General features: G+C 49.7%; 1 protein-coding gene across 2 annotated transcripts in view; it reads right to left on the reverse strand.

The window, feature by feature from the left end:
* DLGAP2 (DLG associated protein 2) overlaps window positions 1–13,454 on the reverse strand; it is a 648,525-nt gene that overhangs the window by 126,109 nt on the left and 508,962 nt on the right. Inside the window, exon 1 of one of the 2 annotated variants that reach the window (XM_029933322.1) lies at window positions 1,513–1,580. The exons of the other annotated variant lie outside the window; for it this stretch is intronic. Coding sequence (XP_029789182.1) covers window positions 1,513–1,534 — 22 coding nt within the window. The 5' untranslated portion in view covers window positions 1,535–1,580. Of the gene's footprint in view, window positions 1–1,512; window positions 1,581–13,454 lie in introns of those variants that run through there. 2 annotated transcript variants of the gene reach the window in all.

Raw genomic sequence — 13,454 nt, forward strand, 5'->3', positions numbered from 1 at the left:
TGCATCTGCCCTCCCTGCATCACCCCTCCCTGCACCTACCCACCTGCACCTGCCCTCCTGTAGCACCCTCCTGCACCTGCCCTCCCTGCACCTGCTCTTCTGCACCTGCCCTCCCGCACCTGCCCTCCCTGCACCACCCCTCCCTACAAGTGCCTCCCTGCACCTGCCATCCTGTACCTGCCCCCCTGCACCCGCCCTCCCTGCACCTGCTCCTCCCAGTACCTGCCCCCCCTGCTCTGTCTGCATCCCTGCTGTCACCTGCTGAGTGCCTGCAGGAGGGAGGTGGTGCTCCATCATCTCCCCATAGGCTCTTTGGTGACAAAAGTTCTCACTTAAAATGTTGGCTGTTAGGTTTAGGAGTGTTGTGAATGTGCAGCAGAGAAGGAGTGGCACTAGGCCGGGCCAGGTTTCTCACACCCTGGGGAGGGGCTGAAAAGGGACAAGGACAGAGGGGGTCCAGGGAGGGGATGCTCTGAAGCCACAGCCCTGAGCAGTCCTGCTACAGGAGCCTCAGGGAGGGGGATATTTGTGCAAAAGAACACAGAGTTCTCTCTTGACCCCCTCGGTACAGACCCAACTGTGTCCCCCAACCCCCCCCCCCATTCAGGAGCCCTGATGTCCAGCGTGTCCCAATGTGGCTGTATCTGGAGACGAAGGCCCCACACAGGTTCAGATGTTCAGATGAGGCCACTGGGGTGACATTATTCCCCTAGGAGTGGTGTCCTATAAGAGATTAGGACACAGACACACATATGGGGGCCACCACGTGAGGACACAGGACATAGGGAAAGACAGCATCTACAGGACAAGGAGAGAGGACTTGGAGAATGGGCCTTGCCAACACCTGGATCTCAGAATTCCTGCCTCCAGGGCTGGGAGAAAATAAGCCACCTGCTCCCTGGTCTGGTTATGGCGGTCCTGGCAGGAGCCATCCTCCTGCACATGGCAGGTGGCAGGAGGGCAGGTGCAGGGGGGGCGGGTGCAGGGGGCAGGTGCTGGGAGGAGCAGGTACAGGGGGGCAGGTACAGGGGGCACGGGTGCAGGGGGGCAGGTGCTGGGGGGCAGGTGCAGGGCGGGCGGGTGCAGGGGGCAGGTGCAAGGAGGGGAGGTGCAGGGTGGGTGCGTGCAGGAGGGCGGGTGCAGGGGGGCAGGTACAGGGGGGCAGGTGCAGGAGGGCAGGCGCCATTCAGTTCCTGAACTATGTTAGGCATCTGGTGACACTGGGAACCACTTCCTCGTCCTTGTACCCACGGTGGGAACCCGCAGTGCCTGATGCCTCCCCGCCAGGTAAAGAGTCGGCCAGCAAAAAGCCATTGTGGGTCACCCTCCTCGTGCCAGGCTCAGACAGGCCCTGGGGAGTGCGGCTGAGCACCTGCTATCCTGCAGGGGGTTTCCCATTACAAGTCACTCTGACCTCTGCATCGGTTCTGTGATCGGGAACACAGTCGCCAGCACCCTGGGAAATCAACAGAGCATTCCTACAGGTAAGAAACAACTTCCGGAAGCACTCACAGGAGGACGTCATTGTTTCCATCCCGAGTGTTTGCGGGCTCTCAGACCACAGCGTTCCCCGGGACGGAGGTGGGCTCTCAGCCTCGTTCGGTCGACTGCGCCACGGCGTGTCCTCTGGCGAGCCCACATCTAGGGGCCATTGTCCTGATTCACAAGTGAAAGTCGGTTCAGTTGCTGATTTCAGTCAGGGCACTCATCGGATTTGTCTCACATCCCTATTATGGGTAAGAACTGCTAGGGGAGGGGATGGGCCCCCAGGGGACTTATCTTTGGAGCCACAGATGTGGGGGGGGGCATGCAGGAACACTCTGATACAAGGGTGTGAGCGCCAAATCCAATAAAAACCAGAGACCAAGGGCCCCACCAGAACCCAGACCACCCAGGTCCTGCCCTGCACACCCATGGGCTTCCGGAATTTGGCAGAGTCTGAACAAAATTCATGACTCTGCCCTGGGTTTGTGCGGAGCTGGGCTGGTACCGAGGAGTCCTCCCCATTTCCTGAATGGTGGCTGTCTATGGTGCAATTTGCATGACGGCCCCAAGAACCCCTGGGACTGGGAGGGGCAGGGGGACGTGCACCCCCTCTATGTTGTGAGGCAAGGAAAGGACCCTGAGGCAGGTGGGGGTGGAAACCGGCTGTGGGCCAGTGATGGCCACAAGAGGGGCACCTGGAGCCCATCCCCTCATGGGCCTCCGGCTCCTCCCACACGTGGAAAAAAGGAGAAGCAGGCACTAGTTCCCATGTTTCTGCAGGATTATGTGTCACGGGGCCCTGGCAGGACCACAGACTCTGGGCACAGAGAGAGAGAGAAAGAGAGAGAGAGAGAGAGAGAGAGAGAGAGAGAGAGAGAGAGACACTGGCCACCTTGGACGCATAGCCCCTCCCAACTTATTTTACATGAGGAAGCTCTAAGGCCTGGGAAGATGTCTTCAAGGTCATGCTGGATTGTGGCCTGGCCAGACCGGAAACCAATACTGGCAACTCTTCAGCCAGTGCTTTTTCTCCCTCCGTCTGGAGGCTGGTGGTCATAGCGAAGGCAACGAAGGCAAAGGCGTCCCCTCTTTAGTATGCACAACTGTCCCCTAATCTTCGTCCTAGGGTTTGGGACATCGTATTTTCTCATACAAGACAACCAGGAAGAAGACATGGGCTTTGTTTGCTAGCCAACCTCATTCATCTGCTTGGGAAACACTCGGTGCCACAGAATTTGAAAGTGTTTTGAATTATTGTCCGAAAGAGTAATCTCCAACTCCTAATTCTGCTTGCTTGCTTTTTTTCCTTCTCTGCCAAAACAGAAGCTTCTGCGTTGAGCCCCTGCGTTTCACTGGCTATGTACCAAACACTACCTGTCATCCTAATGGCAGCCATGTAGGAAGGCCCTGCTGTCCCCCCTGCCCTGATGACAAGCTAAGCCATAAAGGGATAGATAAGGACTTGCTGATGGCCGCATGGCCATAAAGTCACGGGCACAATCTTAACCTGAGATCTGTGGCTATGGCTTTGATAGGAGTTCTTGGCAGGCGGCATGAGACCCACAGATATTTACCAACGGAACAAACAGTAGGTCCCCAAGCCGTGACTGCTGTGAAATCGGATCTGGTCCCCTGCCTCCGAGCCCACAAGCCGAATGTGGCCAGCTTGCCGGTGTGTGCAAGGATCCGGCTCACTCTGGGGGGCCCGGGCACACTGAGGAGGACTGTAGAATACAGTCTCACTGAAGAGGAGACCGACCTGTCCCCGGAGATCCCATGCCCTGGAAACACGGTGAGTGCGCGGCCGGCGGCTTGCAGCCCGGCCAGCACTAGCGTCCCACGGCTGTGAGCAGTGCTCTGGGAAAGGCTCTATGTTCACCCCGCTTTTGCTAAATTCCACCTGAGCTATCGCTGTGTGATTTGGAACATATTGATGGAGTCCTGTGATGAGCCTGCAGTGTGTCTGCCTTGTCCCAGTGTCCTGCCTCTGCCATGGCCCTCCTGCAGCCCCCGCTGGGGTCCCCACTGCCAGCGGCTGCCATGCCCCAGCCACGGTGGGCACCACGGCCGGCTTCCTCTCCCTAAAGCACAGATCTGAAATTGCACAACTCCTTCAAAGGAGGAACAAACCAACTCCAAGGTCTCTGAATTGCTTCAATGTCAAACCCAAACTCTCCAGGCAGGCAAAGCCCTTCGGAATCTGCCCTCAAGGACTTGCCTCTGTGTTTCTAGGGCTTCCTTCCGTTCAGCCCACTCCCTGCTCCTCCTCGGCAGGGCCCTGTAGTGCTGGCTGCTGGCAGTGCCTACTGTCTGCCTTGTGTTGCAGAGTCTCCTCTATACCTGGTCCCCACCGCCCCCAGGTCTGAATGCCTGAGTCCTTCCTTTTGTGGGTATCTTGCGGACGTTGGGACAAATTATGCCTTATGCAGGTGCTTATGAAAACAGCGCTCATCAGACTTCTGGTTCCTGGCCCTGCCAGCGAGGAGCCTGGGGGTGCCCACTCCACCTTCATGACAAGTCACGCGCCGAGCGAACTCAAAGCCCACGCCCTGCAGACACGGCAGGAGACGGGGGCACAGGGCAAGCTGCGGCTCCCTAACTGCAGACGCGCTCAGGAGGAGACAGAACCACAGCCCAGCAGAGCAGAAACCAGTGCCAGCGGGGACACCCTAACCTGTAGATGGGGAATTACTGGAGGCTCAGGGGGAAGGAGTCTGAGAAGGAAGAACTCCAGGGGGGCTACTGTCAGGGGCCCCCACTTCGGTGAGTCACACCTGCAGGAGCCCCACCAGGCTCTCAGGGTCCCGTGTGATTCCGGCTCAGGGAGAGGAAGTGTGGCCATTCCAAAATATTCCAGAGGCCTCCCACAGGGGCCACTAGTCACCCAGAGCTAACTTACTAGGGTTTTCTCAGAGCCTAACTGACCTAGCAGAGAGGAAACCTGACTCCAGCCCACGTCACAGTTCTGTCCCCCCAAGGGTGGAAACAGAAGCAGCGTGAGGCCACAGCTAAGGGCACAGGCTCACCGGAGCCTGAGACCTCATCATGGGACCACAGAATGCCTCCCCACCCCACACTGAGGGGCGCCCGGATACTAGGGACAAAACCAGTCACCAGAGGACATTTTGGCCTCTGGCGCCCATAGCTTCAGCAAGCAGTGAACACAGCCCAACTGCCGGCAGAAGAAAATATTAGCAAGTACATGATGTCCAGCTTCCGATGAGAAACTGTGAGGCTTCCTTAGAGACAAGAAACACAGTCTGAAGAGACAGGGCCAGGGTCAGGCAAGCAGGAATGTCGAGCTGATCATAGGGGAATGTAAACAGCAGCCTACTATGCGCAGGCCCCCGAGGGACCACGGGGACAGCAGGTGAGAACAGATGGGTGGAAACTCTCAGAGAGAATCTAGAAGTACCAGAAATAAAAACGCTGTAACAGGAATTAGGGACGTCTTTGATGGGCTCATCAAGTAACCAGACGCAGCTGAAGACAGAAATCAGTGCGCTTGAAGAACCGTCAATAGAAACTTCCAAAATTGAAATGCAAAAAGAAAAAAATAATTTAAAAGGCAGAGCAGGACACCCGAGAACATGGGGACAATTACAAGAGGTGTAAAATACTCATCATGAGAACGCTACAAGGAGAAAGAAAGGAACTGGAGAAATACTTGAAGCAACAATGGCTGAGGATTTATACAAGTTAATGATGTGCAGCAGGTCAACAGGAGGGTGGGTGCCAAAAACCTGCTTGTAGACACATCATATTCAGACCCTGGAAATCAAAGACGATGCGGTATTTTAAATATGCCACAGGGAAACACCCTTCCCTAGAGGAGGAAGGATGGGAATCGCATTGGCCTATTCCTCAGAAATCATGCATGCAAATCTAGAGAGCATGAGAGACTTAAAGTGTTAGAAGAAAAGCAAAGAACCTCATGCATGTATAATTCTATAATCAGTGCAAGGAAATAAGATCAGGGCTTTCTCAGACAGACAAAAACTGAGGGGATTGGCTGCCAGCAGATTCGCGTTGCATGAAATTTTAAAAGATGGGGCGCCTGGGTGGCTCAGTCAGTTAAGCCTCTGGCTTCGGCTCAGGTCAGATCTCACGTTTGTGGGTTCGAGCCCCGCGTCAGTCTCTGTGCTGACAGCTAGCCCAGAGCCTGGAGCCTGCTTTCGGTTCTGTGTCTCCTTCTCTCTCTGCTCCCCGCCATGTTCTGTCTCTCTCTGTATCAAAAATAAATAAAACATTAAAATTTTTTTAAAGAAATCCTTCAGAAAGAAGGAAAATGACATGGATCAGAAACTCATTCTACCAAAGGAAAATCATTTGAAAATGAATAAATAAAGGTATCATAAAATCATTTTTGAATTCTGAATTGATCTAACAGACAACATTTTGCTCAAAATAATAATAGTAACAAAGTAGTCAGTGAGCACAGCTCATGAATAAGTCAAATGAAGGACAGAGGGCAGGACAGGTTGGGAATGCTCCCGCAAGGTGCGGGGACTGAATGTAAAGCAGCACAGTGTTAACCAAGTGGGGACCTGGGTACTTGTGAGAGTATATTGCAAACTTCTAAAAAAATAAGAAAGGAAGCACAATGATATGCTAAAGGGGGAGAGAAAATGGAATCATAAAATATTAAATTAAGACCAGAGAAGGCAGAAAAACAGTGGAAGACAAAAAGAAAAGAACAAAGGCAAATAAGAGATGAACAAAGGCAAATAATAGGTAACAGTAACAGATATGGTAGGTATTAATCCAACTCTGCTGGTAATCACTTTAAATATCAATGGAATATGTGGCAAGTGGGTGGCTCAGTTAGTTAAGCATTTTACTCTTAATTACGGTTCAGGTTATGATCTTTCTCTCTCTCAAAAACAAACAAACAAATAAATATCAATGGTATAAATACACTAAGTAAAAGATAGCGATTGTCAGAATGGATAAAAAACCAAAACCCAACTGGTCTATTGTCTACAAGAAACTCACTTTATATTAAACATAAAGATAAATAGATTAGAAGTATAGGGATGGAGAAAGAAATACAATGCTAACGCTGGTAATAGAGAAAGCTGTACTAGGTGTGCCTGGGGAGTTCAGCCAGTTGAGCATCTGACTCTTGATTTTGGCTCAGGTCATGATCTCACGGTTTGTGGTATGGAGCCCGGAGTCCAGCTCTGCACTGACAGCATGGAGCCTGCTTGGGATTCTTTCTTTTCCCCCCTCTCTGCCCCTTCCCTGTTTGTTCATGTGTGCTCTCTCTCTCAAAATAAGTAAATGAACTTTGAAAAAAAAAGCTGTATTAGCTGTATTAACTTTAGACAAATTAAATTTTCAGAGATAATGAGGGTCATTACATAATGATAAGGAGTTAGTCCTCCAAGAAGACATAACAATCCTTAACGTGCATGTGACTAACAACAGAACATTCAAAATACACAAGACAGAAATAGATAAATCCATTATTGCAGTTGGAGACTGCAACACCTCTCTGTCAGAAATGAATAGATCTAAGAGGCAAAAAATCATAAGGACACGGTTGAATTGAACAGCTCTATCAGTCTGCTGGATCTAATGGGCCTCTGCTGTAATAACAGCACCATACACATTCTTCTCCAGCTCAAAGCGAGCACTCATGGAGATAGATCATATTCTGAGCCAAACACATACATTAAAAGAATAGAAATCATATAAAATATAATCTCAAACAACACTGCAGTCAAACTAGAAATCAGTCAATCATTGAAGAATTATTTACCTGGAGGTTATACCACATACTTCTAAATAACACAGATCAAAAAAATCTCAAAATAATTTTATAAATATTTTGAAATAAATGAAAATACCAATCAACATTTGTGTACTGCAGCAAAAAAAGTGCTCAGAGGAATAGCATTGCACAGATGAGAAAAAGAAATAAGATCTAAAGTCAATAATCTACTTCCACTTTTGGCAACTGGATAAAGAAGGGCAAATTAAATATAATGTAAGATGCAAGAAATAATAAAAATTAGAGCAGACAAATGAAAGGGAAAGTGGGAAAGAAGATAAAAATCAATGAAACCAAAAGGTGACTCTGAAAAAATCAATAAAAAATCAATAAACTTGTAGTCTTTTTAACTAAGAAAAAAAGAGAAGATACACAGCTTGATATCATCAGAAATGAAAATGGGGCCATCACTATTGCTACCATCGACATTAAAAAGATAGAAAAAGAAAATTACAAACAACTTTAAACCCACAATTCAACAACCTGGATAAAATGGACTAATTCCTTAAAAGATATAATCTACTAAAACTCATACAAAGAGAAATAAAGAATATCAATAAACCTATATCTGTTAAATAAATGGAATCAACAGTTAATAACCTTTTAAAAGAGAAAGCACCAAGCTCAGATGAGTTCACTGCTGAGTTCCACCAAACATTTAACGAACAAATTGTACCAATTCTGTACAATCTCCTCCAAAGCAATAGAATTGGTGAGTATACGCCCTTAAACTACCTGTGATGTTAGCATTACCTTAGTATCAAAACCAAAGACATTACAGAAAAGGACATTATAAACCAATATCTCTCATGAACCTAGATCATGAGACCCAACAATGCATAAAAAGGTTTGTACACCATGACCAAGGGGCATTGATTCCAAATAAGCAAAATGGATTCAAAGTTTGAAAATCAGTTAATGTACTCCATCACATCAAAAGGCTAATGAAGAAAAATCATATGATCATATCAATAGATGCAGAAAAAGCATATGACAGACTCCAACAGCCATTGACCGAAAAAGGGATCTTCCACCGTGTGGTAGGAAACACTGGGTGGACACCTACAGCTGTCATCATGCTCAGCGGTGGAGAACTAGAGGTTGTCCAGCTAAGATCAGAACCAAGGCCAGGGCACTCCCTCTCAGCACTCTGGCCTAGCACCACACTTGACATCCTGGCTGATGCAATAAGGCACGAAAAGGAAGTAAAATGTATATGGACTCGGGGGAAAGAAACAAAATTCTCACTGTTCACAGATGACATGATTTTTATATAGAAAATCCCAAAGAATCAATAAAAGATTCTTGGAACTAATAATTGATTGTAGCAACACTGCAGAGTGCAAGATCAACATACAAAAGTTAAGTGCTTTTTCACTTTAACATTTTTTAAGTTTATTTAATTTGAGAGAGAGAGAGAAAAATGGCATGAGAGCACACACATGAGCAGGGGAGGCCAGAGACAGAGGAAGAGAGAGAATCCCAAGCAGGCTCTGCACCATCAGCGGGGAGCCTGATGCTGGGCTCGAACTTACAGACCTTGAGATCATGACCAGAGCCAAAATCAAGAGTTGGATGTTTAACCAACTGAGCCACCCAGGGGCCCCTTAACTGCTTTCTTATGAAAAGAAGTGATTAGATTTTGAAATTAAAAACACAAAGCCATTTACATTGGTGCCAAAACCTAAAAGAGGTATACATCCGATAGAATCTGTGCAAGTTCTGTATGAGGAGAACTATAAAATTCTGATGAAAGAAGTCAAGAAGATGTGAAAAATGAAGAGATATTCCATGTATACGGACTTGAAGACTCAATACTGTCAAGACATCAGTCTCTCCCAACTGGACCTAGAGATTCAAAGCAATCTAATTATAATCCTGCAGCTGGTCTCACGGATACTGACAAACTGATTCTAAAGTTCATATGGAGAGAAGACCGGTACAGCCCACACAGCACTACGGGAAGGCAAACGGAGAGTGACCTCACCTGACATCACGTCCCACTGCAAAGCCACGCTCATCAGGACACGGACGCCTTACAGCAGCACTCCGCCTGCTAATAAGGGTGAGCTTGCTTGGAGCCAACCCACTCCTCACTTGATTGGTAACACAACTAATTTACTCTCTTTGAGGTCAGCAGACCAATGGCCTTGAGGGAGAGAAAGACTAGAACGTTCCCAGGCCACAAAAGCCAGCAGGCCTGTTTGAAGCCGCCTCTGCCTCTGTGATTAGTTAGCCCAGCAATTTCTTTAGCAAAATGTTTTTCTTTTTGTAGGTCACACAAATGACTTGACTAGCCTCCCTTCGTGCGTCTGTAGACGCTGCCCTCCTCCGCACAAAGAACAGAGTCCTGTCCATCACAAACCAGGCACCCTACCCCCTTGCACTGCACTCTTGCACCAAGAAAATGTTTGCAGCCGGCACTGTCCAGTCTGCATGAAATCCAGAAATGTAACAGGCCTCTGCACTCTGTTTGCCGACAACTGCCCTAAACCCTTTTAAAAACTCCCAGGCTGGGCAGAAGCCTTGGGTTGGCTTTTGGACGAGAGTGTCTTCTCCCCACATGGCTGGCCTCCAGAAGAAAGCTCATATTCCTTTCCAGCCAGAACTTGACTCTTGAGTATTGGCATTTTGAGTGACGGGCCGCTGAATTTGGGTTTGGTGACAGTACTGATGAAAGAAGAGACAAATAGATCAATGGAACAGAATCCAGAGCCCAGAAATAGACCCAAATAAATAGTCACTTAACGGTGACAAAGACGAACAGGCAATTCAATGGAGAAAGGATAGTTTTTTGTTTTTGAAATGGTGTCAGAATAACTAGATGTCCACATGTAAACGAAACTTTCACCCAAATTAACTTAAACTAGGTTAGATCACAGACCTAAATGTACAGTGTCAAACTATAAAGAGGAGAACAGAAGACAAGGCAGGCGAGCCTGTGATTGGCAACGAGGGAGATGCAGTACCGAAAAGCATGATCCATGAAAGAAAAAAATGGATTGGGTAGAGTTAATTAAAATTAAAAACTTACTCATTATTCCCCAAACTTGGAGGCAACCAAGGTGAACGGATGAACATCCGGACGGTGGAATATTCTCAGTGAGTGATGACAGACACGCACCCCGGAGCCACACAAGGACACAGGACAGGGAGGGGTGTCAGATCATGTCACTGAGTGAAAGAAGTCAGTACCAGAGGGCTCTGTGCAACAGGATCCAACCACAGGATGTTCTGGAAAAAGGCAAAACTAGAGCGACGGCCCCACGACCGGGGTTGCCAGGCTTGGTGGGGGAGGGGGAGCTTGTAGGGCGGTAAGACGCTCTATGTGATCCCGTGATGGTGGATGGATGACACCAGACGTCTGCCCAGGCCACAGAATACACGCCACCAAGAGTGGGCATGACCTCGAACCACAGACTTCCACCAACAACAAGGGTACACACCAGCTTGTCCACACCAGCTCGCCCGCGCTGGCTCGCCCACTGGAGCACGTTCCCCACTAGAGCATGATGGAATAATGGGAAATTATGGTGGGGGACTCAACAGGTTCTGTCTGACCTTTAAATTCACCTAAAATTGCTCAACATGATAAAACTTACTAATGGAAAACAACCCCCCTCCCCAAAACCAACACACACGTTTATCTCAGCAGTGGAGCTCAGAAGTCTGACACGGATTTCGCTGGGTGAAACAAGATGCGGGCAGCGCTGGGGTCCTTGGGTGAATGGTTCTCCTGCACCGCAGGCCAGCCGCACTCCGGGCTCCCAGACACAACTCCATCTTCAGGGCCGGCAACTGGTCACGTTCCTCACATCACATCTCTCTACGTGGATGCTTCTGTCCCCGAGGGACCTGTGTGACCACACGGGGCTCCCTCATGGTCCAGGACAGTCCCCTAACTTTAAGGTGTGCTGATTAGCAACCTTAAACCCCTTTCCACGTAACCTGACATGTTTGCAGGTTCTCAGGGCCAGGTCAGGGATGTCTCTGGGGCCCTCACGCTGGGGGCCCTGTCACTGTCACACTACTGTCTCCCCTTCTTTGCAAACACTCTCTACGTCCCTCTATCCCTGCATGGCCTCCTCATGCTATAGCTCCTCGCCGACACGTTCATGTCCCCCCTCCACCCAGAGTCTCGAGGTCAGGGTCTGGCTCTTGTTTGGCTGCAGAACACGACTGATCGGCACGTGATGAGTTACTGACGCATGCAGACATGGCCAGAGGGTCTCCTGGTGTAAGTCCAATGCATGTCCATTAGATGCCGCAGCCAGTCTTGCTGCGTGTCCGAGAAAATCCAGGACGGGGACACCAGATAATTCCCCTGCGTATCCGCCTGAAGCTCTGGTAAACAGGAGGAGGATGTCACAGACCGGTGTGACAGGGATGGTCCAAACCCAACCCGAGGCTCTGGGCTCGAGTCTGGGACCTTGGTGCCGGCCCAGCTCAGCCCTCCCCAGCTCTGCGTAAGAGTGACCGCAGGGCCCGCCAAGGGAGCAAGGGGGCGTCCCGCCGTCCCCGGGCCCCGCTGCCCCAGCCTGAGAGGCAGGCAGAGGCGTCTTCACTTCCGGGGTGTGAAACGGTGAGTCTGCTCGAGGTAAAGGCGGCATATGAAAGCTGGGGAGAGGAGGCAGGGACGCAACAAAGGCGGAGTGGGGACCTGGTGGCATCCCTGGCACAGAGGACCCGGGGGGCAGGGGGCTCTCTGACCAAACACTTTTGTTAAAGATGAAATAAAATCCGAAGCCAGAAAGAGAGACTTCAGCAATTTTTCCAACTTCAAAACTCAGCATCCCCGCACCCCTAGCCCACCTCGCCTGGTGGGCTTCATGAACCTTGGCATGTGCAGCCCCAGGGAGGAGATGGCACGTCCTCCTGGAGCCTCTGCCGGGCCTGCCAAGCACAGGTGCTGAAATTTGAAACACATTTCCATACAGACAAGGATCCTATTTATGAAAGGTTCGTTTTCCGGATGGACCACAACCAGCCGTAAGCTAAGTTAACTTCTGTGTTCTTTCCCTGTCTGTGGCCTGGATGTCATGGGTGACGTGTTCTGGACCCGTGATGGCTGCCAGGTGGATCTTGCCACTTGCACATCCACAGCCCTTCCCCAGGTGGTGAGCCTCCTCACAGCAGGGACACGGCGGTCTGTCGTGGCGGATTTCGGCCGCGTGCCCGGCAGCTGGGACAGGGCTGGAGGGCTTTCAGATGCAGAGGACCTTCCAGCCACGGCTGGTCTTGTTTGAGTGACTCTAAGTACGTGGTGACCATCAAGCGCTGGAAGTGTGTGCATGCACACACACAGGTACATGCGCATGTGTGCACATATGTGAGCAACACTAACACTAAAAATCATGTTTCTGTAGGGAAACGAGGTGACTCGAATGAAGATGGCTCGCTCTGGCCTAATTTGCTCCAGGGCTGCTGCAGGATTTACACGTGCCTGTGACAATATGTGGAAATTCAGAAAAGGAAGGCTCGGAGAGTCAGTAACTTGCTGAAGTCCATGGTAAATGGCAGGGAGAGGTCAAAGTCTATCATGTGACCCCCCATCCACGGGAAACCCTAATACCTCCAAGAACCCTGGGTGCACACCAGGGCTCGGTCATTTATCAGCTGATCAGTGTGTTGACAAGTCACTTGGCCGCTTGAGGCTCCATTTTTGTACTGGAAAGCGGGATACTCCTCACAGCTGCTCTGCCCTGACCTCCAGGGCCGTGTAAATGCCTGTCTGCTCTATTCCATGTACCGGACCTATGTGTGCCTGCAAAACGTGAAATGTGCATCCCGTAATTTTTTCTTTACTTTTATGATTGTATTTAAAAGTTCATTTTTAACACACACTTGTCTGCCATGCCAAAACACACAATCTGAAGACAAAAGCAAACCCAACCCCCCCCGAGCTCATATTCTATATCCCAGTAAATAAGAATGAAGCAGACAGATCTCATTCTGAGTAGAATGCTACCTGCTCAGGCTACACATCTGCAAATTTGATTTCCTGCCCAAACAGAGGACTAAGTGGTGCAGACAAGTCGCACCACACGAGGATGTAACGCTCAATATTCTGGACGGATCCATGGGAGCGCTCTGCACAAGCACTATCTGAGACACACCAGACTCCAACCAGCAACCGCCGTCAGCGGTAATCACTGTTAAATTTCTCCACAGATGTCATCTTGACAAAACAGTC

Source organism: Suricata suricatta, chromosome 1, assembly GCF_006229205.1.
Source record: "Suricata suricatta isolate VVHF042 chromosome 1, meerkat_22Aug2017_6uvM2_HiC, whole genome shotgun sequence".
NCBI classification, from domain to species: Eukaryota; Metazoa; Chordata; class Mammalia; order Carnivora; family Herpestidae; genus Suricata; species Suricata suricatta.